This window comes from Acanthochromis polyacanthus, chromosome 5, assembly GCF_021347895.1.
Source record: "Acanthochromis polyacanthus isolate Apoly-LR-REF ecotype Palm Island chromosome 5, KAUST_Apoly_ChrSc, whole genome shotgun sequence".
NCBI classification, from domain to species: domain Eukaryota; kingdom Metazoa; phylum Chordata; class Actinopteri; family Pomacentridae; genus Acanthochromis; species Acanthochromis polyacanthus.
In genome coordinates, this window is record NC_067117.1 from 417772 (window position 1) to 444428 (window position 26657).

The window sequence follows — 26657 nt, forward strand, 5'->3', positions numbered from 1 at the left end:
AAAAAAAAAAAAAACACCAAGTTGCTGCTAGAGGCCACTACCTGGGAGAGCACAGCCCCACCTGCCCCCCTCCGTAGTGAGGCTGGGAGATGGTGGATATTGGGGTGCCGGCCAGCTGTTGTCCTGGTGGTTCTCCTGAGGGGAGCTGCTGTCATGTTGGGGCCCAAGGGCACAGGCACGGCCGTCTTTATCTGGGGAAGAGTTACTGGTGCTGCACCTGCAGCGCTTGGCTGGGTTGGGGGGGGGCTGATGGTGTGAAGGTGCTGTCCTGACAACCAAAATGTCCGTGTCGTTTTCCTCTGTCACTTTCACCGCTGTCGACAGGAGGAAGGTCAGGGAGTACATGCTGCTGGGACAGAGGAGAAGGCACTGGTTTCAGCATAGTACGGTGCACATATTTCACATGGGTTGGCTCATGTAAAGGTGTTACCACATAGACTACTCCACCCGATTTGGGTGCTTCTATTACTTTGTACACGTTAGGCCCATAGGCGTCCTGTATTTTATGTCGGCCCCGGACAGAATGGTCCCGCAGGTAAACTTCCTGATTTATGACCAGCTGCTCGCTCAGGGGTTGTCTGTCATGCCGCTCTTTCCTCTGCCTGGCTGCAGACTCCATTCGACCTCTTGCACAGTCAGCAGCCACCTGAAGCCGTCATTTGTGTTCCTGCACCCAGTCACACACACTGCCAGCTTGTGGTTCACGGAGGTGACCCAGGAGGAAGTCTACAGGAAGATGGGGCTCTCGACCAAACATAAAGTGTGGGGACTCACCTGTGGACTGGTGGACTGTGCTGTTATAGTTGAACACGAGCTGGGGGAGATGTTCAGGCCAGTAGTGTCATACAACGAGCGGGTTGGACCCGAGCAGAGAGCCACACATCCAAGACCTGAGGAGATGTAGAATGATTTATTGGAGGGGATGAATAATGGTGGATGGGGAAAGCCAGGGAGCAGGAGTGGGGGGTCCAGGCAGGAGTGGGGGGGTCCAGGCAGGAGTGGGGGGGTCCAGGCAGGAGTGGGGGGGTCCAGGCAGGAGTAACCGGTGACGACTGTCGGGGGGAAGCCGGAGGGGAATGAGGATGGCGGGGGATCCCGGACAGCAGAACTGAGGAGGAGGAGCAGGAAAAAACAACGTTAGAAAACAGGCAGAAACTCAAGCGGATTTGTTAAAAGGGCTCGAGAGCAAACTGAACTGCATGGTTCTTGTTTAACGCTCTGGCAGGGAGTGGAAGGCTGAGCCGGTCTTTATTGCAGAGGTGAGTCGTTAGTGAATGATCATCAGCTGTCCGGGAGCCGTGCAGGTAGTTGATTACCTGAGTGGAGTCAGCTGAGAAGCTAGACTCCACTCAGGCACCGAGCTGTAGGGGAGAGACAGGGCAGAGGAGCGGATGGGAGACAACCAGACAAACAGGGCAGAGGAGCGGACGGGAGACAACCAGACAGAGACAGGGCAGAGGAGAGGACAGGAGACAACCAGACAGAGACAGGGCAGAGGAGAGGATGGGAGACAACCAGACAGACAGACAGGACAGAGGAGCGGAACTGTGACAGTACCCCCCCCTCAACGGGCGCCTCCCGGCGCCCCATGGACCGAACCAACGAGGGGCCCACTGGGGCAACCAGGGAGCAGACAGACACACAGACAAACACAGGGACCAGACAGAGCGGAAGGAACCAAAAGGACAGGAAGGGCAGAACGGGAGAGGGAATGAACTAAGACTGGGCTGAACTGAACGGAACTGAGGACAGGACTGGACTGGAGTGAAGGGAAGGACAGGGCTGGACTGGAGTGAAGGGAAGGACAGGGCTGGACTGGAGTGAAGGGAAGGACAGGGCTGGACTGGACTGGAGTGAAGGGAAGGACAGGGCTGGACTGGAGTGAAGGGAAGGACAGGGCTGGACTGGAGTGAAGGGAAGGACAGGGCTGGACTGGAGTGAAGGGAAGGACTGGACAGGACTGGAGTGAAGGGAAGGACTGGGCCGGGCAGGACTGGAGCTAGGGACAGGACTGGGCCGGGCTGGACTGAGCGGAGCTAGGGACAGGACTGGGCCGGGCTGGACTGAGCGGAGCTAGGGACAGGACTGGGCCGGGCTGGACTGAGCGGAGCTAGGGACAGGACTGGGCCGGGCTGGACTGAGCGGAGCTAGGGACAGGACTGGGCCGGGCTGGACTGGACAGGACTGAACTGAACTCAGGGCAGGACTGGACTGGACTGGACAGGACTGAACTGAGAGCAGGACTGGACTGGACTGGACAGGACTGAACTGAGAGCAGGACTGGACTGGACTGGACGGGACTGAACTGAACTGAGAGCAGGACTGGACTGGACTGGACGGGACTGAACTGAACTGAGAGCAGGACTGGACTGGACTGGACGGGACTGAACTGAACTGAGAGCAGGACTGGACAGGACTGAACTCAACTGAGGGCAGGACTGGACAGGACTGAACTCAACTGAGGGCAGGACTGGACTGGACTGGACAGGACTGAACTGAGAGCAGGACTGGACAGGACTGGACTGGACTGGACGGGACTGAACTGAGAGCAGGACTGGACTGGACGGGACTGAACTGAGGGCAGGACTGGACGGGACTGAACTGAGGGCAGGACTGGACGGGACTGAACTGAGGGCAGGACTGGACGGGACTGAACTGAGGGCAGGACTGGACGGGCCTGGACTGAGCGAAGGAAAGGCCTGGCCTGGACTGGACTGAGCGAAGGAAAGGCCTGGCCTGGACTGGACTGAGCTGAGCGAAGGAAAGGCCTGGCCTGGACTGGACTGAGCTGAGCGAAGCTGAGGACTGGACTGGACTGAGCTGAGCGAAGCTGAGGACTGGACTGGACTGAACTGAGAACAGGGCAGGACGGGGACTGGACCGGACTGAACTGAGAACAGGGCAGGACGGGGACTGGACCGGACTGAACTGAGGGCAGGACTGGACGGGCCTGGACTGAGCGAAGGAAAGGCCTGGCCTGGACTGGACTGAGCGAACGAAAGGCCTGGCCTGGACTGGACTGAGCTGAGCGAAGGAAAGGCCTGGCCTGGACTGGACTGAGCTGAGCGAAGGAAAGGCCTGGCCTGGACTGGACTGAGCTGAGCGAAGGAAAGGCCTGGCCTGGACTGGACTGAGCTGAGCGAAGCTGAGGACTGGACTGGACTGAGCTGAGCGAAGCTGAGGACTGGACTGGACTGAGCTGAGCGAAGCTGAGGACTGGACTGAACTGAGAACAGGGCAGGACGGGGACTAGGTTGGCCAGACAGTAGCTCCGGGGGTCGGCCCGAAGGCAGAACTGTCCGGGGATGGACAGGGCGGAGGGTCCGCTCCGGAGGACGGACCGTAGGCTGGACAGGCCGGGGATGGACAGGGCGGAGGGTCCGCTCCGGAGGACGAACCGTAGGCTGGACAGGCCGGGGATGGACAGGGCGGAGGGTCCGCTCCGGAGGACGAGCCGTAGGCTGGACAGGCCGGGGATGGACAGGGCGGAGGGTCCGCTCCGGAGGACGGACCGTAGGCTGGACAGGCCGGGGATGGACAGGGCGGAGGGTCCGCTCCGGAGGACGGACCGTAGGCTGGACAGGCCGGGGATGAGTGGGCCGGAGGGACCGCTCCGGGGGACGGCCCGAAGGCGGGACAGGCCGAGACCGGACCGGGCGGAGGGCCCGCTTCAGAGGGTGGCCTGGAGGCCGGACGGGCCAGGACTTGACAGACAGGGTGGATCGTTCGGGGGGACGGCCCGGGGGCGGTAAAGCCGGTATAGACTGCTCCAGAGGACGGTCCTGGGGATTGACAGACAGGCGGGGCCGCTCCGGCGGACGGCCCGGGGGCCGGACAGACAGGCGGGGCCGCTCCGGCGGACGGCCCGGGGGCCGGACAGACAGGCGGGGCCGCTCCGGCGGACGGCTCCGGGGCCGGACAGGGCAGAGGGGCCGCTCCGGCGGACAGCCCGGGGGGCGGACAGGGCAGAGGGGCCGGGCTGGAGGCAGAGCCAGGTCCGATGGGTCCTCCGGGGGCAGGACCGAACACTGGGCCAGGGGCCCCTCCGGGGGCGGCGCAGGATCCAGGGGCCCCTCCGGGGGCGGCGCAGGATCCAGGGGCCCCTCCGGGGGCGGCGCAGGATGGGAGGCGCAAAGCCTCTTCCTGGACTCGGGGAAGACCTTAGTCCCTTTTAAGGTTGCTGAGGTTCCAGGGAGCGGAGGCGGGGCGTCGACGGCCTCCGCGGGAACTGGGGGCGGAGCGTCGTCGACCTCCGCGGGAACTGGGGGCGGAGCGTCATCGACCTCCGCGGGAACTGGGGGCGGAGCGTCATCGACCTCCGCGGGAACTGGGGGCGGAGCGTCGTCGACCTCCACGGGAACTGGGGGCGGAGCGTCGTCGACCACCGCGGGGACTGGAGCCGGGGGGCCACGGTGCCTCCTGGCCTCGCGTCTTCGACGGCCAGGCCGCTTGGCAGGTGGTTCTATGGGCGGCAGGGAGACAGGGCCCGGTTGGCTGCCAGGGGAGCCAGTAGGCGGGTCGCTCAGAGGAGCACTCAAGAAGTCACGGATGTAAGCAGGTAAGTGGTTGGCTAATCCGGGTCGCTGGCCTGCTAGCTTGCGGCCCAGGGTTATGCTTGCGTCTTGGGGATCCTCCCTCCACTTTTCCCACAACTCGTATAGCGCGTTGAAATAAACGCTGTGCTCATCGCAGGAGGAGAAGATGTCCCAGGGCGTGTCTTGGGTTTGGGTCTGATTGTGAGGAACGGAGGTCCGGTTGAAGGTCTGATTCTGGGAAACAGGAGACAGGAGGATGGACGACATGTGGACAACGGGTGGAGGGTCAAAGAGGGGCCTTGATGGGGCAAGATCCCGGGAGCCACGGCACCTCCTGGTGTGGTGTCCTTGGCGGCCAGGTCGCTCAATGGCCGGCTCCACGGTTGGCGGGGACTGGGTGTCTCCTTTCCGGGGGACACGCTGCTTCTTAGATGGTGGTTTGAAGGCTAGTCGGGTTCCCCAGAAGGGAGAGGAGGTGTCATAGGTTAGGGTCTGGGTGTTGGCTGGGTCTGGGGCTGGTGAGGGGGAAGATGGCGCAGGCAGGGCTGAAGATGAGAAAATTTGAGCGAGCAGGGCGATGTTTTGGCTCAATTGTGCCTTAATGGCGGCAACATCCTGAAAGGCTTGGTTGTATTGAACCAACAGGGCTGGATCAGGAGCTACCTGGGATACCTGGCCGGTTAAAACAGTGAGTTGACTGAGCACCTTCTGGTAATTGACCGTGAGTTGACGGAGGGTTTGGTGGACTTGCCTGATATCGGGTGGAGTGAGCCGGTCCGGCCTTGGCGGTGAGTTCTCCGGGTCCATGTATGGCCAGAGCGTTCTGTCATACAACGAGCGGGTTGGACCCGAGCAGAGAGCCACGCATCCAAGACCTGAGGAGATGTAGAATGATTTATTGGAGGGGATGAATAATGGTGGATGGGGAAAGCCAGGGAGCAGGAGCAGGGGGGTTCCAGGCAGGAGTGGGGGGTCCAGGCAGGAGTGGGGGGTCCAGGCAGGAGTGGAGGGTCCAGGCAGGAGTGGGGGTCCAGGCAGGAGTAACCGGTGACGACTGTCGGGGGGAAGCCGGAGGGGAATGAGGATGGCGGGGGATCCCGGACAGCAGAACTGAGGACGAGGAGCAGGAAAAAACAACGTTAGAAAACAGGCAGAAACTCAAGCGGATTTGTTAAAAGGGCTCGAGAGCAAACTGAACTGCATGGTTCTTGTTTAACGCTCTGGCAGGGAGTGGAAGGCTGAGCCGGTCTTTATTGCAGAGGTGAGTCGTTAGTGAATGATCGTCAGCTGTCCGGGAGCCGTGCAGGTAGTTGATTACCTGAGTGGAGTCAGCTGAGAAGCTAGACTCCACTCAGGCACCGAGCTGTAGGGGGAGAGACAGGGCAGAGGAGCGGATGGGAGACAACCAGACAAACAGGGCAGAGGAGCGGATGGGAGACAACCAGACAAACAGGGCAGAGGAGCGGACGGGAGACAACCAGACAGAGACAGGGCAGAGGAGAGGATGGGAGACAACCAGACAGAGACAGGGCAGAGGAGCGGACGGGAGACAACCAGACAGAGACAGGGCAGAGGAGAGGACGGGAGACAACCAGACAGAGACAGAGACAGGGCAGAGGAGAGGACGGGAGACAACCAGACAGAGACAGGGCAGAGGAGAGGACGGGAGACAACCAGACAGACAGACAGGACAGAGGAGCGGAACTGTGACAAGTAGCACTTTTGCGCCGGTGGGAGGGTGCGCAGCAGATTGTGCAGAGTCCTGTTGAACCTTTCGCACTGACCGTTGCCCTGGGGATGGTAAGGAGTAGTACAAGTCTTCTCTACCCCGTACAGTTCACACAGCTGCTGGACTAGGGCGCTTTCAAAGTTCCTCCCCTGGTCTGAATGGAGCCTCGCTGGAACCCCATAACGGTAGAACCACTCCTGCACCAGTACTCGGGCTACTGTAGAAGCCCTCTGGTCCTTAGTAGGTACAGTCTGTGTAAATTTTGAGAAGACATCAGTCATTAAGATGTTCTCCTTACCATCCCGGGAAGGATCCAGCAGGGTGAAGTCAATGGCTAGGATTTGGTTTGGCGCTGCAGCCAGCAGATGACCCATGGGAGCTCGGACCTGGGGTTGGGTGGACTTCGCCAGATTACAGCGTTCACATTTGCCACACCATTCATGAATGTCCTTACTCATCCCTGGCCAGTAGCACCTCTGCCTCACCAGCTCAGTGGTCCGCTCTACCCCTTGATGGCCATGGTTCTGATGGAGCTCATTCATCACCTCCTCTTTGAGGCTCTCCGGCAACAGAAGCTGGTAAACTTCCTCCCCTCCATCTGGACGGAAAATTTTTCGGTACAGGAGGCCACCTCTTTGGACCAGTCGACCCCACTGCTGAACTAGTCCACGAACTTGAGAGCTCAGCCCCTGCCTCTCCGTTTGACTTGGTGTCCTCTGCTCCCGCCAGAACCGAAGGAAGGTACCTATAGCTGGATCAGCCTGCTGTAGTAGCTGCAGATCAGCATAGGAGCGAGAGGGTAAGGCAGTAACAGCAGATAGGGAGGCTTGCTTGATCTCACCCCCAACAGCCGCTTGTTGTAAGGCCACAGGCACAGCCGTTCCTGGTAGTGTTTGGTCCAACGTCTGGGCGGCCGAAGTGATGGGTAGTCTTGACAGAGCGTCTGCATTTTTATTGACGCGGCCTGGGCGATACCGCACACTGTAGTCAAATGCAGACAATTCAGCAACCCAACGCTGTTCAGTCGCCCCCAGCTTAGCAGTGTCCAAGTAACTGAGGGGGTTATTGTCCATCCACACAACACATTTTTGGCCCCACAGGTATTCCCTGAATTTTTCAGTCATTGCCCACTTCATGCCGAGAAACTCCAGTTTCATCGAAGAATAATTTTTTTCTGCTGGGTGGAGGCTTCGGCTGGCATAGGCAATGGGTCTCACTTTCCCATCCTGTTCCTGTGACAGGACGGCACCCAACCCGCTGTGACTGGCATCGACCTCTAGAATAAAAGGGAGGAAGAAATCAGCAAAGGCCAAAACAGGTGCATTCACTAGTCGGGACTTTATCCCTGGGAAGCTCTTCTCACAACTGTCCGACCAAGTTTCTCCCAGCAACACACTCTGGCCCTTGTGAGTTTTCACCCCAGTGAGTTCAGCCACCAGGCGGTGCAGTGGAGCAGCCAGTGTGAAGAACCCCTCCACAAAACGTCTGTAATAACTGGCAAAACCCAAGAAAGACCTGAGTTCAGAGACAGTAGTGGGTTTAGGCCAGTTTGCAACAGCTGAGATCTTGGTCGGGTCAGTGGACACTCCTTCCTCGGAGATATAGTGCCCCAGATATTGTACTTCCTTTTTAAAGAAGGAACACTTCTCCAGTTTGACCTTGAGTCCCTCCTGCTGTAGACGGCTCAGCACGAGGTCCAACCGGCTCAAATGTTCTCCCACACTGGAGGAAAAGACAATGATATCATCAAGATACAATAATAAAGACTGGCAATGCTGAGGCCCAAACATCCTTTCCATAAGGCGCTGGAATGTACCAGGTACATTACATAGCCCGAATGGCATTCTGTTGAATTCGAATAAGCCAAACGGGGTGCAAAAAGCAGTCTTTTGTTTATCCTCCTCAGCTACTGGTACCTGGTTATAGCCACTGATCAAGTCCATCGTGGAAAACCACTTTGCCCCAGACAGGGCATCCAGAGATTCCTCTATACGAGGAAGGGGAAAGGCATCCTTCCGTGTCTTGCTGTTTAACTGCCGGTAGTCCACGCACAGACGAAGGCTGCCGTCTTTCTTTCTGACCAGGACAATGGGGGAGGCATAGGGGCTGCTACTCTCCCTAATAACTTAGGCCTCCAGCAGCTGGTGTATATGGGCTTTAGCCGCCTCATAATCAGAAGGGGGGATGCGTCGATACCTTTGCCTTATAGGTACATCATCAAGAAGGGGAATGTTATGAGAGATAAGATTTGTACAGCCAAGATCACCCTCAAAAGCAGAAAATACAGATTCATATTTTGATAGCAGGGTTCTCACTTGGACCTGTTCTGTATCTGAAAGGACAGACAAATCAAGAGCTCCAATCTGCTGTTGCACTGGGCCAACTTTGCCCTCCTGAAAATTAACCGTTGCAGTGATTCTGCCAGACTCTTCAATTACCTCGCTGACCTCTGCTGGTAGGCTCACTACCTCTGCTGTTGATAGTAACCCTAAGGGACAGCGGGGACGGAGGGTTACTGGGGAAGTGCCAACATTCACCACAGGTATAAAAGCCGTGCCTCTGGTAACCTGAACCAGGGCAGGGGAGATTAACAAGCCTTCTGGAAGGTGACTATCAGTCAGAGGCTCCAGGAGGACTGTACCGGAGGACCCAACCTGAGCAGAGCAGGTGGCAGCTACAATTTGGATAGTGCCACCCGGGATCTGGGTTGGTCTCCTACCACGAACTCTAGCTGTGCCTGTCCTTACACTAGAGGCCCTTAGTGCAGCCTGCTGGCAGAATCGCAGAGCTCGCTGCCACGGCTCTGGAGTAGCCTGCACGGTGGGATGGGTGAACATGTCAGGGCCGTACTGTTCAAAAAGCTCATCATAACAGCTACGAATGATGTTCATACCTAAAATTCCAGGGACCTCAGGGGTGGTGGTGTTCGCAGGGGGATCATTCACTACCAGTATACCTCGCTTAGGAATAATCTTCCCACACACTTCGACATCAGGCTCCCAATAACCCATATATGGGATCTGTAACCCATTAGCAGCTTTTAACTGTAACCAATGGCAAGACTGTAGTTTATCCTGAAAGTTTTCTCTAAAGAAGCTTTCTACAACAGTGGACACCATAGAACCGGTATCCAACAAGCACTTGACATCTACACCTGCCAGTTTAACTGTTACTTGGGGGCATGGGGCCATTAACCTGTCCACCACCTCATCCACAGAGCCACTGAGATCCCCTCCACATATCTGGCTCCGAACACTGGAGGGAGCTAGTTTTCCGCCTGCTGAGGGGTGCTAGTAGCTGCAGCTTGGATGCGCCCCACATTCCTGGGTTGAACAGGGACCCTCTCATTGTCACAGTCACTAGCATAGTGGCCATATTGCTGACACCGTCTACAGATTACCTGATCTCTACTAAGCCTTGACCGTGGGGGTATCTGCTTTTTAAATAGGTTCTTAGTCAGCTGATCAATCTGTTCCTGCTGTTTTTGTAACATGGCTGCCAGCTCAGCTATCTGTAAACTGGTGGAATGAAAAGGGGGGGTCGGCTTGGCTCACTTTCGAGTTTTGTAGTGCACACAGGGAAGAAACAGAGTACCTCTGATTACTGCTGTTAGCTCTACCCTCACGTTCCCACCTAATGGCGGCAGTACGGACGTCAAGCAATGACAGGCCAGCATCCTCACGCACCAACCGCTTAAGTTCCCTGCGAAGAGCAGAATCATTAACATTTTCTACAAACTGATCACGTAATAAAGCAGCAGAATTGGGCACTCGGCCAGGAGCACTAGCAACAACCTTCTCCATTAAACAAAAGAGAGCATGTGAGTATTCCTGGAATGATTCACCCTCCAACTGTTTGCGTGAGAAAAAATTCTTCCTGCAGGGAAACATAAGATTTGGTGCAACCATACAGCTCCTTCAAAATTACAAGAATTCGTTCTGGGTCCTCTCGGTCAGCCCGGGGCCTGTACCTAATTTTGCCTTTAGCCTCACCTTCCAAATGGTCAAAAATAAAATAGGCTTGTTCCTGGGGTCTCAAGTGCCTAGCTCTCATGCCAGCTTGTACCTCTTCTACCCAGTCCTGTATCCCAATACCATGAGGACCTCTAAACAGGGGACACTTTCTCTCCCTGGGAAGGTAAACCAGACGCTCAAGGGAAACAGAGTCATTAACAGGAGCAGGCACAGAGTCACTAGCTGCTGGAACAGCTGAAGAACCCGGCGCTGGCTGTCCACTTGACCGTTCCTGTAGCAGTCGGTCCTTTTCTGCTTGCAGCTGTTGCACCAGCTCCCTCAGTTCCTGCAGCTCCTCAGCCATGGCTTCTCCTCCCAACGACACTGGCAACGTTCCCTCGTAGTGCCAACTGCTGCATCGTAAAAAAAAAAAAAAATTTAAAGAAAAAAAAACACTCACTGGGAAAAAAAAAAAAAAAAACACGTCTCTGACTGTGAATCCTGCTGACAACGCCAAGAAATGTAACCCAATAATGTCTCAGCTAAGGAATAAATGACAACGCCACTCTGGAAAGGCCCAGAGACTGTAAAGAGTTACTAAAACTAAACCTACACAGGTAAGTTCCACAAAGAAAACAGAGACGTGGTTTATAATTCTATAAAGCAGGAAGGGCCATCCTTCTTGCCAATTTTATTCAAATGATGTGGTTCAGGAGGAAAAAGAAATAAATTTAAGGTCACTAGGCCTCCACGATTCCACAATGATAAGAGGAAGGTGAACAGATCTAAAACATAATATGCAGAGGTGTTGCCAGTATTTAAAAACAAGGGCAGCATACAAAAACAAAGCATGCAAAAAAAACTACAGGTAAACCCACTAAAACCAATGGCAACAAAGTAATAAAAACCACACGGCTACCGATCAAATATTAGTGCTAATACCTCTGCATAAGAGAATATATATACACAACAAAGCTGGAATATACAGCAAACTAAGTTAGATCAAAGAGAACACCTCCACTAGACTCATTGAGTAAAACCTAGCACCAATAAAACCACACCAAAAATAATTAAAACACCAGTGACTGTACAACATAAAAACGAAGCAGCAGCGGCAACTGCAAAGACAGAAATATGTTAGTTCCATTTTTTTTTTATACACACTGGGTACTGAGCATTTACAAATAATAAAAACATTACCTTGGCTGTACAGCACCCACTGACAACACACCGACCCCTGGAGACGATCGGCTTCTGTAGTTCAGTGCAACAAGAGATGATTCTGTATGGAGTTATATTTGTGCCACAATCCTGAGCGCACAGTGTGAAATTTTGAGTACAGAAAACAATTTTGAGCAAAGAAAAACTTAATCTGAGCAAACAAAAATCTATTCTGCACTCAAAAAATATATTTTTATATTTGTAACTATCCACATACACACACAGTCTTAATGTTTTTCACTCGGTTTTTCACTCTGCTCTCCTGTGGATCTCTGCTCTACGTCCTCGCTACGTCTCTCTCGCTCTCGCTCAACATCTGCTCTCTGCACGCGCTCAAATCTGCCTTCACGCTCGCTCAGCTCTGCACGGCGTTACAAATGTGCCACAATTCCAGCCAATCACAGACTTCTGATTCTATCCAATCGGGTCCCTGTTTCGGCCGCCTCTCGGAAGCGCTGTTAAAAACGATCGCTAAATCAACTGGAGTTCTGCTTTATACGCTGGACTACGACAGATTTTCGGTGAGTATTGTTTTATTATTGAATTACATTAAATAAAGCACTATTTTGTTTAGTGTGTTAAATACAGGTGTAATGTTTTGGTACGGTTTTGCAGAAAGTCAGTCCTGCTTCCGCAACAAAACGAGGGATTTAGCAGATGTGCTAGCTAAACAACATGACAGATCCAAATAATAACAACCCAAATACTCCGCCACCATATCAGGTTAGTTAAGATTTTTGGGTTTTTTAATTTTTTATTAGCTGTGCTTTTGATTAAACTTTCTATTAACCAACCTTTCAGATTAAAGCTGATTTACTAGCAGGAGTCAAAGCTGTAGAGCTTAAGCTAACCTAATAGCTAATGAAAACTTTGTTGGACATTAGTGTTTGATTTCAAAGTGTTAAATACTTGTGTTTTGACAGAACATATTAACTTTATATTTGGTATTGATTTAGGGTCAAAGTGCAGTTGAGTTAGCAGCCAGAAATGTAATAACTTTGTTGGTTAACACCATGGCCACAGCTAGTTCACCAAGCCCTACAGAGAGCAGACAGCCAGAGCCTAGAAATGGAACTGTACCGCAAGAGATGGCAACGTTTGCATGTTTACTCAATCATAGGTTTTTATTCATAATATTGTGAATTTGATGTTCTCATTTGGTTTGTGGATGTGTTTAACAGAGACATTTAAATTCATATATAATCAGAACTGAGAGAGTCTAAAAAAATCAAATTATCTAGTATTTGACTATATTATTTATAAATGCATACATATATGTCCTGTACAGAGCTTTTCCAGGATACTTCAGGTCAAACTTTAGTCGAGGTAAAAAGAGGTGTTTAACTTCCACCAAGCAGCCTCCTAGAACAACCAGCAAGACCATCACTCTCATTTTTTATCTGCTTCCAAAAAACACACCCTACACACCTTTGCCAGTTGAGGAGCTTGAACTCCTTCAAGCTGGCATGAGAAGACAAACGGTGTCGCTGCCTGACGACAGTGACCATGTAGAGGTAGTCAGTTCAGAGTTTAAGGCGGTCATTGGGCAACACTTTTAACCCAAATTACATGTTAACGTCTATATTGTAGTGTTTTATTTCTCTCTTTCTTTTCTTTGTTGTCAGATTTCAAAGGTCCTGGCTGAAACATTCCCAAAATGGAAGATCTTTATGGGGGGGTGGCTCTTGCATAAGGCAACAGGTTTGTAAGGCCAGGATTGTGTATTTTTGTATCACATCCCACTCCTGTAGTTGTAATTTATTTTAGTTGTACATTAGGGCTATTGCTGCACAGGCATTTAGTTGTAAGCATTAGAGATGGCTCGTTGACGATAAATAGGTGTATTTTTAATTAGAATATGTTTGTGTTTCTTACAATAAATGTGGCAGTGGTCAACAGAAGCTCACTGTAATTCCACCAGAAGCAGAGAGTTGTTCTGTAAAAACTCTGAGAGCTCAGTCGGTTGGGGGTGGGGGGGGGTCAGGAGGGGGTAAAGCCACTATTTACATAGTGCCACTACAGGAGACATTAGACACCTCTCCTCTGCCTCCTGACTCGCAGCACTTTTCAAAGATGCCAAAGAAGACATGTTAGCAGTGTAATGAAGTGATGCCTCTGCAGATGCTTACAATAAAGGAAAATCACTTTCTGATGAGAGTGATGAAGAGGTGACAAAAATAGTTTGTGTTTCATTGTGATGGAAATGACAAAACATACAGTGTTTATTAAAGTGGCTGTTTTGTAAATCTGCAGTACTCTGAGCTATGCATACTTTCGCTTTCTACATTTTTCGCTTAACAGTGAACACTTTCAGGTTGAACATGTGGCTGATGCACAGTCTCTGATGTTGCTGGCTGATGAAGTTATAAACTGTGGATACACAAGCCAGATCAAGCTGGATAATAAACAAAACACCATTCGGTAAGAAAAAACAACTGTCATTTAAATATTTTTAATTTTTAAACCAGTTTTTGATTTTTGTGTTCTTTCTTTCATAGTACTATTGTCTTGCACTCTACCACAAGACTGATTCCAATGCTTCAGCCAGTGAGAAAGGCCATGGAACTGTATGTTCTGCTCAGTCAGATGGCTGCAAACCCTGAAGCTTTACACACTCTTTGTTCCTGGAAGATCATCAAAGTGAGCATTATTCATAACAGTTTAACTCACCGTGTTCTTGCAGACAATCCCCCTGTTCTGGATTTTGTTCTTTCTTATCTATGTATATGAATTTTAACACCAGTCGTATATTCACTTATTCTTTTTATCCAGATGCTGATTTCATAATGAACTGCCGACCACAGCTCAGTGAAAAGGGGACATCTCAGGAGAGAACTGAGAGATTATAAACATCATGCAAGATTTTTGCCAGGAGCTTGAAATATCAGGTACTATGCTATACAGGACTGCAGGCAAGTAACTAATAGTCAGTACAGTTGAGGTATCCAGTAGGTCTGTTATGCTGTTATGCCACTTGTCCAATTTTTTTTAATTTACTTATTTCGAACATGAAATTAACAGACAGCCGATGCAGCTTATACAAAATAAAACCGCAGCTAAAACAAGGCATCACATAAATTTACAAATCATACATGTTCGAAAGGGAGTGGGAAGAAGACAGAACTTATTTAATCCCACCCCGAACAAGGTTACTTTATTAACAATTTATTTCTATATAACCAAAATTGAATGGCAATAACATATAGCTATCTAACACACCAGAAGCAAGCGTCTCAGCAAATCAGAACAAAGTAGTTCTGAGTGCTCACACTGATCATGATAACCAGGCTATAAGATGATTATTACACGATTACTACATGATTATTTAAATTGAAATTCCTTAAGTTCAAATTGTTTGTAACATGTTTTATTTCTTATATTTTAAACATCACAGTGCTGCAGTTGAGGATCCACTCTCTTGGAGTTCAGCATGAAGAGCCCACATTCCCATCCTCCCTGATGAAAAGAGACATTTCAAAATAATATTCATGTTTGACCACGAATGCAGGGAGCCACTTGGAGATCACTCCGTTTGTTACCAAACTGTGAGCGCATGCACTCGTACAGTAACTTTTCCAGTGCAGCCTCTCAGCACTTACACTGAATTCAGAAGACTTATGAGTGAAGCAGTTAGATGGTGGCTTCCACAGAGTTTAACAGAAATAGCTCTCTGGTAATCTGAAACAAAAAATGAGAAGCTATTTCTAAACATTAACTGATAGAATATGTTCATCACTAATGAAAAAAGCAAAACAATTGTTCCTGTTAGCTCAGTGTTTGACTTCCTCTTCAGTCATACAGATTCCCTTTTATACAGGGTTCTCTTGCTTTTATTAGTTAGAAAAGCTTCAATCATTTTGTCACTGTGCTGGAATATTTGTTGACTTTCAAGTTCTTGTCCAAATGTCTATTGGTTGGACACCTGTTGTTAGAGCCTTAAGTATAAGTGACGACCATGTGACTCTGAATGTTCCAGAGGGTTGATAGTTCTCTGAAGTTCTTCCAGGGCTTCATCATCCAGTGGGCACTCAAATTCAGGAACCACAACTGTGCCATGAGAGTCTTCCTGCAGCGCAGCACTCTGCCAGTCAATGCCTGGGTCCTGAAGGTCCTGAAGCTCCTGAAGGTCCTGAAGGTCCTTTGAATTCAAAACATATCAGTCAGGAATGGATACTTGTTGAAATACAGTTTTGGTATTTGTGTGAGTTTTTTTAAATAATAAACACAACATTACAAAAAGTGATGCTTTATTTTTGTTCATCAGCATAGAAATGACTTCATTAGAAGTAGAAACGAAAAAAAATCAGGATCATCCCACAAATCATGACATATTTCCTGATTCAGGCCTTATAAACAGTAAAGTACTCTTCATTTTATGAAAATATGTGGCTTTGTAAACTACAGTCTGTAATAGTCTAATCTATCAGAATGTGTAGCAGATACGTACTGCTCAGTCTTACAATCAACTTCTTAAAATACATGTTCTAACATCATATTGTACCTTGAGTCTCTCCCCCTCGTCCAGATCTTGTAGACGTCCCATGAACCACAGCTGTTCAGGGGTGAGACCTCCCTCTGTCCACAGAGAATGATTATTCCATCCTTCAATAAAGGTATCAAGATCTGCCCGGAGTCGGGGACAAAGCCGTCGTGCACACCAAAGAGAAGAGTGGCATCAGATATGTCAAGTAGACCATCCTCTTCCAGAGAGTGAAGAATGTCATGGTACTTTTTCCAGAGATGAAGCTCGATCTTCCTGTTCCTCGTGTGGCAAACATGAAATGTGCAATATCCAGGTTTTCTACTCCCTGATCTGCCCTAACCCTGTAACCACAATAAATAAAGTTGTATCAGTAATAGTTAATGCAACTTATACAGATTTAATCAAACTTCATATAACTAGAGAATCAGGTCAGAATACCTTGACGGTAAGCCATGAAGCTGGACCGATGTGATGAAGAATGAGAATGCAGTTTGTGCTCTGTTATTTGTTGCAGCATCCAAGTACAAGACCTGCAGTAAAACCACACGGATAATGTACAGATCTGTGTTTAGCTAACAGCTTATTAGAACATTGTTCTTTGTAGCATTTGGTATCTCATTTGTTGTGTTATTTTATTTTTAAAAAAACAAAAATGTGGTATATCCTACAAACAAAAACACTCCATACAATGAGTTTATTAGACACATACAGCTGAAACAATGCAGCAAAATTTTTCATTGAACCAATTGCACGTTTAAATAATATTAAAAAATGTAATAAAGCAAAAAAAAAATTGGATCTCAAATACACAACTTTATATTCATTTTACCTTCTGCAAAGTGAATGGGGCTGTAGTTCTGCCAACAGTTACTATCTGAGCTATACTACATCTTTAAATAACTTTTTTATTCATGTTTTTGTGCTAGAAATGGTAGAAATGGTGAAAGTGTGACCAGCTCTGCTTCACTCGTCTCAATGATCAAATACAGGGCACTTACAAAAAGACAATGTTGCTCTTCAGATTACTTGTATGTAAAAATGTATCCAGATGAGATATTAAATGTTTGATTACATTATAATTATCATTAATTTCATACTGAAAGCCACTAGCTAAAACAAATACTCAAAACCAAGTTGAAAGGCTGGCATACTGATCTCTGTGTACTTGGCTGTATTTATTATTCCAAAGCCATCACCAATGATCTGTACCCTTTGGTTGAAGATTATGATCAAAGTACCTACAGTTTTAAACGGCTGTTCATAAAGCTAAGTCAGCCATGTCCAAGTTTCTGATATATACATAAGGATCAAATTACTCTGATTTATAGCTGCAAAACTTCACACATACAGTCATATAAATTTAAGAGTAAAAAATGACCTTCCTTGAGTAGCCATCCACTCCACCAAAGACTGCAATGTTGTACCTGTTCAAGATGGGGAGTACTATTTCAATAAGGCTGCTCATGTGTGAGTCGTGTCAGCTAATTGCAGGCTGTTCTAAATTGCAACAACCTTTTTTGAACGCAAATATTCTATTAAAAGATGTTTGGGGGACATGTTTAAATTAGGGGCTCCATAATGTTTTCCCAAGTAACAAACAAGATAAACTTCACTGAAGTATTTTAATGACATTCCTCTTTAAATGAAATAGTCTGAGCAAGCTTATTTACCTTATGAGTTTATGATTTGTGTCAGTGTGGACCAGGGACAGAGGGCCTTGCACAGAGTAACTTGGTCAAACAACACATCCTATTTTAGTGAGCTGTGAGAAGATCACAGTTGAATATTACACGTAAAAACAAAAGCATTATTCTTAGATAGTGTATCTGTTCCATCAGTTTGTATGTTTGTCAAGTTTGTGAATTAATTGTTGAGGTGAGAGCTACTGATTGAGCTAGCAGCCAACAAATCTAGTGTCCCTTAGCAAGCGAATAGAAATATACAAATCAATGAAACAGACACACAGACTTTCATGCAAGCTTACATGACAAAATATGTTTGCAAAACCAACTACTTACATGTGGATGTGGTGCACCGTTGTGTTGTCGTTCAGGATCCGACATGGTACAGCTTTGCTAATCTTGGCTAATTAAACGAGGGTCCAGTGGCTCTGAAATGTGGATTTAAACATTACACTTGTACTTTAACACACTAAACAAAATAGTGCTTTATTTAATGTAATTCAATAATAAAACAATACTCACCGAAAATCTGTCGTAGTCCAGCGTATAAAGCAGAACTCCAGTTGATTTAGCGATCGTTTTTAACAGCGCTTCCGAGAGGCGGCCGAAACAGGGACCCGATTGGATAGAATCAGAAGTCTGTGATTGGCTGGAATTGTGGCACATTTGTAACGCCGTGCAGAGCTGAGCGAGCGTGAAGGCAGATTTGAGCGCGTGCAGAGAGCAGATGTTGAGCGAGAGCGAGAGAGACGTAGCGAGGACGTAGAGCAGAGATCCACAGGAGAGCAGAGTGAAAAACCGAGTGAAAAACATTAAGACTGTGTGTGTATGTGGATAGTTACAAATATAAAAATATATTTTTTGAGTGCAGAATAGATTTTTGTTTGCTCAGATTAAGTTTTTCTTTGCTCAAAATTGTTTTCTGTGCTCAAAATTTCACACTGTGCGCTCAGGATTGTGGCACAAATATAACTCCATAGTCCAGGAACAGGAGGGGCTGCAGCAGCAGAAGGCTGCAGGATGAGGAGGGGCTGGCTGACCTCCAGCTGAAGGTCCAGGCCATAGATATATACAAACACGAGATGTCTCATGAGCGCTGTCAGCCTATGGGGAGCAACGTCGCCACATGGCGGCCATCTTGGGACAGGGCTGCTCGATCACTCATAACATTAAAGTCAATGGAGCATGGATTTTAAAATCACTGTAGATTGCTCAATTTTTAACCGATTTTACAACAGCTTGGTTTGTTATAAACGTCAGAGATGTACTTGTTTTACTGCTTACATAAGAATAATTAAAACCATTGAATTCATATAATAATGAACACAGATATCAGCTTTTTTCAGCATAAATGGATGTAAATGTAATTTTAATATTTAGCATTGCACTTCTTTATTACTATCAGCTTTCTAATGCACAGATAAAAACAAAGCTCAACCAAAATCAATGCACAACAAACAGAGATGTTGTCTTTTCTTTTCATGAACCTGGTGCCTACATTACCCACAATGCATTTCGGCTGCAGGCTAACTAATCCAGGCATAGATGTATACAAACAATAAGTCTAAGGTCTCAATCAAAGTCTCTTAACAAGCAAATAAATACAACCACAACCACAAAGAATGTAATTTCACCTAAAGATTAAGTTCTCAAAAAACGTTGGTCTCAGGAAAACCTAATAATTGAAAATCAGATTGTGAGTAACACCATCTTCAATGTGAGTAGCCAGGCAGAAAAGACACACAACTATGCCGCATTTTTCAAAACGAAAAGCTGCGATTTCGGAATTGAGCCTGCATCATAGCCACGTTAATAAGGTTTGTAATAAACTAAACCGTTTGTAAATCAATCAAGAATTGAGCGAGTTTTGAGTGTTAAAGTGAGGAAATCATCCACTTTACCATTGACTACAGTACAGTGTCAGAGCAGTCCCCTGTCCTAAGATGGCCGCCAAGTGACGACGCCGCCGACTCCGTCTTGAGACATCTAGCGTTTGTATATATCTATGATCCAGGCTGCTCCTGCAGTGCGGGGAAAATAAAGGCCTGTCCCTGCCCCACCTGCACCAGGGACAGCTGTTTGGCAGCAGGGAGAGGCCGGTCTGCTACTACTGTTCTACTGTGCTCCAGCACAGTCCTCCCCCAGGCCTTCTGACGACGACAGAACCTGAAACACACAGAGAGACTCTAGGCTGCTGGGTTTTCATTAAATAATCAATCTTAGATAACAACAGCTTCTTGTCAGCTCTTACCACTGGGACAGGGTTCGCTGATTTAGCTTGAAGAGCTGGATGGTGGTCTGATCCATCAAACGCGGGCTCACCAGCACCGCCTCTCTGATGGCCACGTAGTCGGTGAGGAGCAGGGACCACCGGGTCTTCAGGACCACTGAGACGGGCCGTGGCGGGGTGGAGACGGCAGAGCTGGCTGCAAACGGCCTCGACCAGGCGACGGAGCTGGGCCGGTTTGCAGGGCCCGTGTTCAGTCCGAGCAGCAGCTAGAAGGCAGCGGGGGATGAGATGGTGTTAAAATACAGGACTGGAGCAGATGGTGGTGGAGGAACGGCTGTTTGAAAGAGTCCTACCGTTGGAGACTCTCCTTCTGTACGTGAGTACAGCTGGGAACTGGCAGCTGTAGGTGGAGGACAGCTGCCTGATGATGCCCTGTGACCAGCCCCCGACCTTCTTTCTACACCGACGGCATTCCAGGTACTCGGTGGCCATGAGATACCAGCAGTCGATGTCCAGGACCCTCCGGATGGTCCTGTACAGCCCAGCCTTCACCATGGACCTGGAGCATGAAGGCTGGGGGCATGTCAGCTGTTGGCGCCAGATCCTGTGTGGCATCCACAGGAACAGCCGACATGCGAAGAAGGGGTCGGGGGACGGGGGAGGCTGACTGTTGACCGGCCGAGTCTAGGGAGGGAACCACTAGAGGTTCAGGTCTCCGATGAGACGTGGCCTCCCCCTGCTGTCCCTGGAAAACAGCACCTGGCCGATCCACTGCTGCTGCTCTGCAGCGAGAGCTGCTCTACAGGACTCTGGGAGGAGGTGGAGGAGGAGGTGGAGGAGGAGGAAGAGGTGGAGGAAGAGGAGGAGGAGGAGGAGGAGGAGGAGGAGGAAGAGGAGGAGGAGGAGGTGGAGGAGGAGGAGGAGGAGGTCCTGGCAGCAGCAGCAGCAGCAGGGTTCCTCCTCTGCCTGTCTCGGCTTCTGACACAGCGGACGGCGTTCTCCGTCGGCGTGCCTGGAGCTGGTGTCTTCCGTTGCAGGTAGCTGATGAAGCTGCAGATGATGCAGGTCCTCAGGTGACTGAGATCTTCACTGATCATCCAGCAGATGTTCTATCATGACAGTGTTTTGAAATGTATTACAGTGAAAACATACCGGATCTTCTTGGGGTCCTCAGACTCCTACAGGACTGAGACCCGGTCCTCTCTCGCTTCTTCTGCTGGAGGAAACCAGGTTTAGCCCACGTCGTTCTCCAGCAGCCAGTGGAAGGTTTGGTCCTGGTACCGGCCGAACCGGACCCTCCACGGCTCAGCACCAGGGTGGCGTTGGTGACATCTCCACCCTCGGAATCGACGTGGGCCCGGGCCTCCTCCTCCATCTCCTCTGCTGGTCTGGTCCTGTAGCTGGCCTTCTGGGGCCCCAGAGCCTGAACCTCAGCAGAGGCCTTCAGGAGAAGGGTCCCATTAGGGGCCCTCCTAAATGTTGGATGCTCCATCTGAGCAGAGAAAATCACAATGAGCAGAGGACTGCAGCAGCACTGGAAGATGACTGAGAACAGAAGATCCAAGGAGGACACCAGTGAGGAGAACTTCCTGTAGATGATGATAGCAGAAGACTCAGTTTCTGTAAGGAACAGAAAACTGTTCAACCTGTTTATTGCTCGTCTATTCAGATTAGTGACAGCCTTACAGATCAACACTCTCTCATTCTATACATATACACACGTGTGTAGATCTGTGTACACATTCACACACATGTATATGGAAACCCAAAATACACACATGAATACACACACACACATACATGTAGATACCTATATGTGAACATCTAATTATACACGTGTAAACATGTTACTGCTTATTTATTACAGCCATAAAGCCCCATATGAAGCTGTTTAATGTCGAGAATTAACGTACCAGCATGAATGTTAGCCTGCTATCACACCACATAGAGAACACGCTATGATGCTAAGCTAATAACACACATAATGGAAAACTGTACATCAGTGTCTGACACAATAAATAGACTAAACAAACTGGACTGCCCCTCCCAAGTATATATACATGCACATGAAAACAACAAACCTACGTGGTGTGAAATGCCAACGAGAAAAGGTGGGTTTTAGAAGGGTTTTAAAATGAGACAATGAGGAGGCCTGTCTAATGTGCAGTAGCAGCTCATTCCAAAGCTTTGGAGCTGCCACAGAAAACGCTCGATCCCCTCTGAGCTTCAGCCTTGTTTTGGGGATCCTCAGGAGCAGCTGATCAGCTGACCTGAGGGAACGGCTCGGAGTATATGGATGAAGAAGCTCAGAGAGGTATTGGGGGGCAAGACCATGTAATGATTTAAAAGCAAATGAAAGCATTTTAAAATTAATTCTAAAAAGGACAGGCAACCAGTATAGTGAAGCTGAAATCGGTGAAATGTGCTCAAACTTTCTTGTACCAGTTAAAAGATGTGCAATGGAGGACCCACTAACCCCCATATAAAGAGCATTGCAGTAATCCAGCCGAGTGGTTACAAAGGCGTGGATTACTGTTTCAAATTGCTGTCTCAACAGAGTGGGTTTGATTTTTGCCAGCTGCCTTAACTGGAAGAAGCTATTTTTCACCACAGCTTTAACCCCTTAGTCCCTGAGCCCTGTTTGTGAGGCACCAACTCTTAGTCCCTACAACCCCCGCCGGCGGGGGCTGTAGGGACTAAGGGGTTAATCTGGTTGTCGAACTTCAGATCTGCGTCCACTTTTACCCCTAAATTATTAACAATAAATGATTAACAATAGGTTTGGCGCACTGTGTCAAGGAACCCAAGTCAACTGGAGGAGTCACAGAAGTACCACCAAAGACCATCACTTCAGTCTTTTTTTCATTAAAACTGAGAAAATTTAGGGACATTCAGGCCTTGAGGTCATCCAAGCAATTTAACAAAGGTTTGAGGGAAGATGACTTGGCCATTTTGAGAGGGACATAAATCTGGCAGTCAACAGCTTAACAGTGGAATGAAATGTCATGCTTCCTGACGATTGAACCAAGGGGGAGAAGGTATAGAGAAAATAAAAGAGGGCCCAGCACCGACCCCTGAGGAACCCCACATGAGAGAGGAGCAGTGGAGGACACAGAGTTACCAAGGCTGACACAGAAAGTCCGATGAGAAAGGTAGGACCTGAACCATTTCAGAGCCGTGCCACTGATGCCCACCCACTGCCCCAGACGAGCAACCAGGATGTCATGGTCCACTGTATCAAATGCTGCAGTTAAATCTAAAAGCACAAGGATCCCACAGTGACCACAGTCAGTAGCTAAGAAGATGTCATTAAAAACTCTTAAAAGAGCCGATTCCGTGCTATGCAGTCTTTTAAAACCAGATTGAAAAATCTCCAGAACATTTTGTTCATTTAAAAAGTCCATGAGGTAGGAGTACACAATTTTCTCCAAGATTTTGGAGAAGAAAGGCAGTTTAGAAATGGGCATAAAATTAGCAATAATAGCACGATCTATCGTAAACGCGGATGTCAGAGTTTACTATACAGCTGTGTCTCAATGCGGACATCGGCGCTGCATCGTGCATACATAATACATGCACGATGCAGCGCCAATGTCCGTCTGTGTTCCTCGCTCCGATCGGATGGTGATTTCTGTTGCATTGCACGGTCACTTCCGCTTTTGATGACATATCATGCTCAGACTATTTGTCGACGCGTCGTTAGTTGCAGCCCTAGTTTGGTTTAAGCTCCTTCCAGTGGTGGTGAGTCTGGTTTAACTGCTGACTGCTGTGTCCTCCTGTCTGTCCTCCTGTCTGTCCACCAGGTAGTACTGGTGTCTCTGGAGGTGCTGGTACAGCGTGGTGTATTTGGACACCCTTCTCATCCTCGGTAGGATGAAGCTGCGAGTGAAGTCGTCTCTGCTCAGAGAGCTGCGACCCTCGGCTGTCAGGACGCTGTTCACAAACTGGAGACAGAAACTGAAGCAGTTATGGTCGTCCTCATCGAACCTGAGACACACAGACAGACAGGTGAGAGGCAGACAGACAGAAAGGTAAGGGGTGTCAGGTGTGAGTAACAGTCATGAACTAAAGTTTCCATCCACTGTGCAGATAATTTTGATCAGTCTTGAGTTTTCAGAGGCTCCTAGAACTCTGAATGTGTTGTCTTTCTGTTTCTGATTTGGTTCTTCAGGTTCTTAATGGGTCTAAGTCAAGACTTTGGAGAGACCAGTCTAGAACCTTCATTCCAGCCTGATGGAACCATTTCTTTACCACGTCTGATGTGTGTTTGGCCTCATTGTCTGGTTGAAACATCCAACTGTGTCGAAGATCAACCTTCTGCTGATGGTTTTAGGTTCTCCTGAAGAACTTGGAGGTGATCCTCCTTCTTCATTATTCCATTTACTTTGTGGAAAGTTCCATTTCCACAGAGCATGATACTGCCACCACCATGCTGTATGGTAGGTTTGGTGTTCTTGGGGTTAAAAACAACCCGCCCAAGAGAGTCTGAAACCAGTCCTAAACCAGTCCTAAAAAGGTCAAAAACCAGGACCAAAGTCATACCTATACCAAAAAAAATGTTCAGAACCAATAAGAATACAGTCTGGAATCACTCATAAAAAATTGTGACCAAAACCAAGCATAAACTACCCTGGATGTTCCCGCAAGACTGTCCTCAACCAGTCCAGGACCAGATCCTGAATAAAATGAATCTTAAATCAACTTTAAATGAGGAGAACCAAGACTGAAACCAAATCCAAACCAGTCCCAAGAAAATCCAGAACCAGTCCAACACACAGCAGGTGGTAGTTTTAGTTTCTTCCTGATGGTGGCAGTAACACAACTGGATCATGAAGATGATTCTGGATCTGAAGCTGCTTTCAAAGGGCTCCAGGTGATTTTCTGACTGGTTCTAGTCAATAATTTTCTTCTTCAGATCTTTGCTGAGCTCCTCAGACTTTCCCCCTGTAGTGTTTGAGTCTAATGAGTGAATCTAATGGTTGTATTTAAACTGGATCAGAGGAATCAGCAGCTGTAGTCGACTGGAATCAGTCAGGAGAAGTTCAGAGGTCAGCAAACTAAGAAGACTTTGTTAACACTATTAACACATCACCAACGCTAATAATTGTAGTTAATGTTTGCATATTTATGATCCGGCAGGTTTAATCATATTTCCAGAAGACCTTTAATAAATCTAAGAGAACCAAAATACAGGATTTTCTGTGACAAAGATTCATGTTTCAGTGATTCCATCTTAAATTCAAAGTTCTAGGAGCCGTTGGAGACTCAGACTGATGGTAAACATGGACTTATAGGGGGTTTAAGCTTATGACTGTACCTGTCTCAGGTGTGTCATTTGGTGGTTACCTGTGCCAGGCTGGGTCCCACATGGGTCCATCAGAGAAGCGATCCAGGTACTGGTCCCACTGGGCCAGCAGGTGGAACATGTCGGGTCGGACCAGAGGAATGCTGACGCAGCGTTCCCATCCGGTCTGCTCTCTACGGACGCCTCCTCGAGTGTAGTTGAACACAACTCCTGTTACACAGGTAACCCACAGGTGATCACCTGGGTCCTGCCCCGCCCCGTCTGTCTGTCTCCACCTGTCTGTCTCTACCTGTCTGTCTGTCTGTCTGTCTGTCCACTTCAGCACCAGTATCCAGGTGAGTCCTACCTTTCGTGTTGGAGATCCCCGTGTGCAGATCAGACGTCCCATCAAAGTCTCTGAGGAACAAACAGCAGGATGTACTGGTTGTACTGGTTACAGTGGGTCAGTGTTTGAGAAACAGACTGAATCCTGGTTCAGACTGGTCTCTTGTTTACCTGTGCTGTTGTTTACCTGTGCAGGTTGTCGTGTGCAGGTGCGACCAGCAGACAGCAAGAGCTCTTGTGTCCGTCGGTGAGAGGAGACGGCAGGCTGACCGGCGCCTCCTGCAGGCGGCTCCCCTTCAGCTCCTCCCCACAGCTTGGACACTCATCTGGCAGAGAGAAGCAGAAGATCTCCTTCTGACAGTGACTCAGCCGGATGATGCTGCGCTCCATCGCTCAGTCTCAGTCCCAGTCCCAGTCCTCCCAGTGCCCTGCTCGTCCTCTTGTGTCTTCTCCTTCTCCTCCTCTCTCACTTGTGGTTTCTTCTTCCCTCCTCCTTCTCGCCTCATTGCCTGGTAACAGCCTATCAGGTTTCAGGTGCTGTCAGACAGACTGTCATGTGACCCGGCTAACCTGTTGCTGCTCTGGTCTCAACAGGTGACCTTCGGACTGTGTGGGCGCTGTCGTCATGGTAACCGACCTGCAGAGAAACTTCAGCATTGCTTCGATGCTGCAGTGCATTCTGGGGCTTTACTGAGACTGTAATCACAGACAGACAGACAGTCAGACAGACAGGTAGACAGACAGACTGACAGTCAGACAAACAGGTAGACAGACAGGTAGACAGAAAGACAGTCAGACAGACAGGTAGACAAAATGTAGGTCAGCAGTGTTTCCATCTCACCTGTCGGAGTGATCTGATCTGTCAGCTCAGGTGTGTTTGATTCCGGGAACAGAATCCTCACCTGAAGACAAACATCAAGTGTCGTTGTCTCCTTCTTCATGATGTTCTGGTTCCACAGAGCTGTAGAACTTTAAACATGAAACACAGTGAAGAAAAATGAGGAGAAAAAACTGCTGTGAACTCTGCTGAATGTATAAGAATGTATTTTTTAAAATCCAGGTGTGTACCGTGTGCTTCAGAGGATATAAATCCAACAGATCAGGCTGTGACTCGATCAAAAGCTGCAGCAGAAACAAACTAAGTCGGTGCAGTTCTACAGGTGACCTATGGAGGCATCTGTCTGATCCGCTCAGA

The 26657-nt window shown here is 48.6% G+C and overlaps 2 protein-coding genes and 1 long non-coding RNA gene across 19 annotated transcripts; 1 reads left to right on the forward strand and 2 right to left on the reverse strand.

The window, feature by feature from the left end:
- LOC127534143 (basic proline-rich protein-like) lies at nucleotides 1-11531 on the reverse strand. The gene is made up of 2 exons (XM_051948629.1): nucleotides 11418-11531; nucleotides 1-10630 (listed from the first exon to the last, which is right to left on the reverse strand). Exon 2 carries the CDS (start codon nucleotides 5340-5342, stop codon nucleotides 2196-2198), a length of 3147 nt encoding a protein of 1048 aa, XP_051804589.1. The 5' UTR covers nucleotides 5343-10630; nucleotides 11418-11531; the 3' UTR covers nucleotides 1-2195.
- LOC127534144 (uncharacterized) lies at nucleotides 11480-14970 on the forward strand. 10 transcript variants are annotated; one of them, XR_007942144.1, is made up of 8 exons: nucleotides 11480-11959; nucleotides 12054-12161; nucleotides 13064-13139; nucleotides 13500-13606; nucleotides 13753-13859; nucleotides 13964-14078; nucleotides 14211-14326; nucleotides 14833-14970. It is a non-coding gene; the product is annotated as an uncharacterized LOC127534144 (long non-coding RNA). The 10 variants fall into 10 exon arrangements; XR_007942147.1 differs by lacking the exon at nucleotides 13500-13606 and having other exon boundaries at nucleotides 13937-14078; XR_007942142.1 differs by lacking the exon at nucleotides 13500-13606 and having other exon boundaries at nucleotides 11542-11959; nucleotides 13740-13859.
- On the reverse strand, nucleotides 14790-26655 carry LOC110971215 (MKRN2 opposite strand protein). Of its 8 annotated transcripts, none has more exons than XM_051948637.1 (13): nucleotides 26531-26655; nucleotides 26304-26431; nucleotides 25650-26158; nucleotides 25485-25534; nucleotides 25180-25348; nucleotides 20986-23820; nucleotides 20187-20883; nucleotides 19855-20099; nucleotides 18126-19769; nucleotides 17940-18031; nucleotides 16360-16451; nucleotides 15940-16262; nucleotides 14790-15576 (listed from the first exon to the last, which is right to left on the reverse strand). In XM_051948637.1, the coding sequence occupies exons 3-6, from the start codon at nucleotides 25850-25852 to the stop codon at nucleotides 23586-23588; spliced, it is 657 nt and encodes a 218-aa protein (XP_051804597.1). In that variant the 5' UTR covers nucleotides 25853-26158; nucleotides 26304-26431; nucleotides 26531-26655; the 3' UTR covers nucleotides 14790-15576; nucleotides 15940-16262; nucleotides 16360-16451; nucleotides 17940-18031; nucleotides 18126-19769; nucleotides 19855-20099; nucleotides 20187-20883; nucleotides 20986-23585. The 8 variants fall into 8 exon arrangements, with proteins under 8 accessions (XP_051804597.1, XP_051804601.1, XP_051804598.1 ...); XM_051948641.1 differs by adding an exon at nucleotides 17592-17683 and having other exon boundaries at nucleotides 20187-23820; XM_051948638.1 differs by having other exon boundaries at nucleotides 20187-23820; nucleotides 25650-26207; nucleotides 26365-26431.
- Between the last annotated feature and the right edge of the window lie 2 nt (nucleotides 26656-26657).

Excerpts from the sequence above, each read along its gene's own strand:
- LOC127534143 (XM_051948629.1), bottom strand. The coding sequence starts at position 5,342 with ATGGACCCGGAGAACTCACCGCCAAGGCCGGACCGGCTCACTCCACCC.
- LOC110971215 (XM_051948638.1), bottom strand. The coding sequence starts at position 25,852 with ATGGAGCGCAGCATCATCCGGCTGAGTCACTGTCAGAAGGAGATCTTC. Across the intron at positions 25,349-25,484 it reads GGGGATCTCCAACACGAAAG|GAGTTGTGTTCAACTACACT; the intron begins GTAGGACTCACC and ends CCTGTGTAACAG. Across the intron at positions 23,821-25,179 it reads TGGGACCCAGCCTGGCACAG|GTTCGATGAGGACGACCATA; the intron begins GTAACCACCAAA and ends TGTGTGTCTCAG.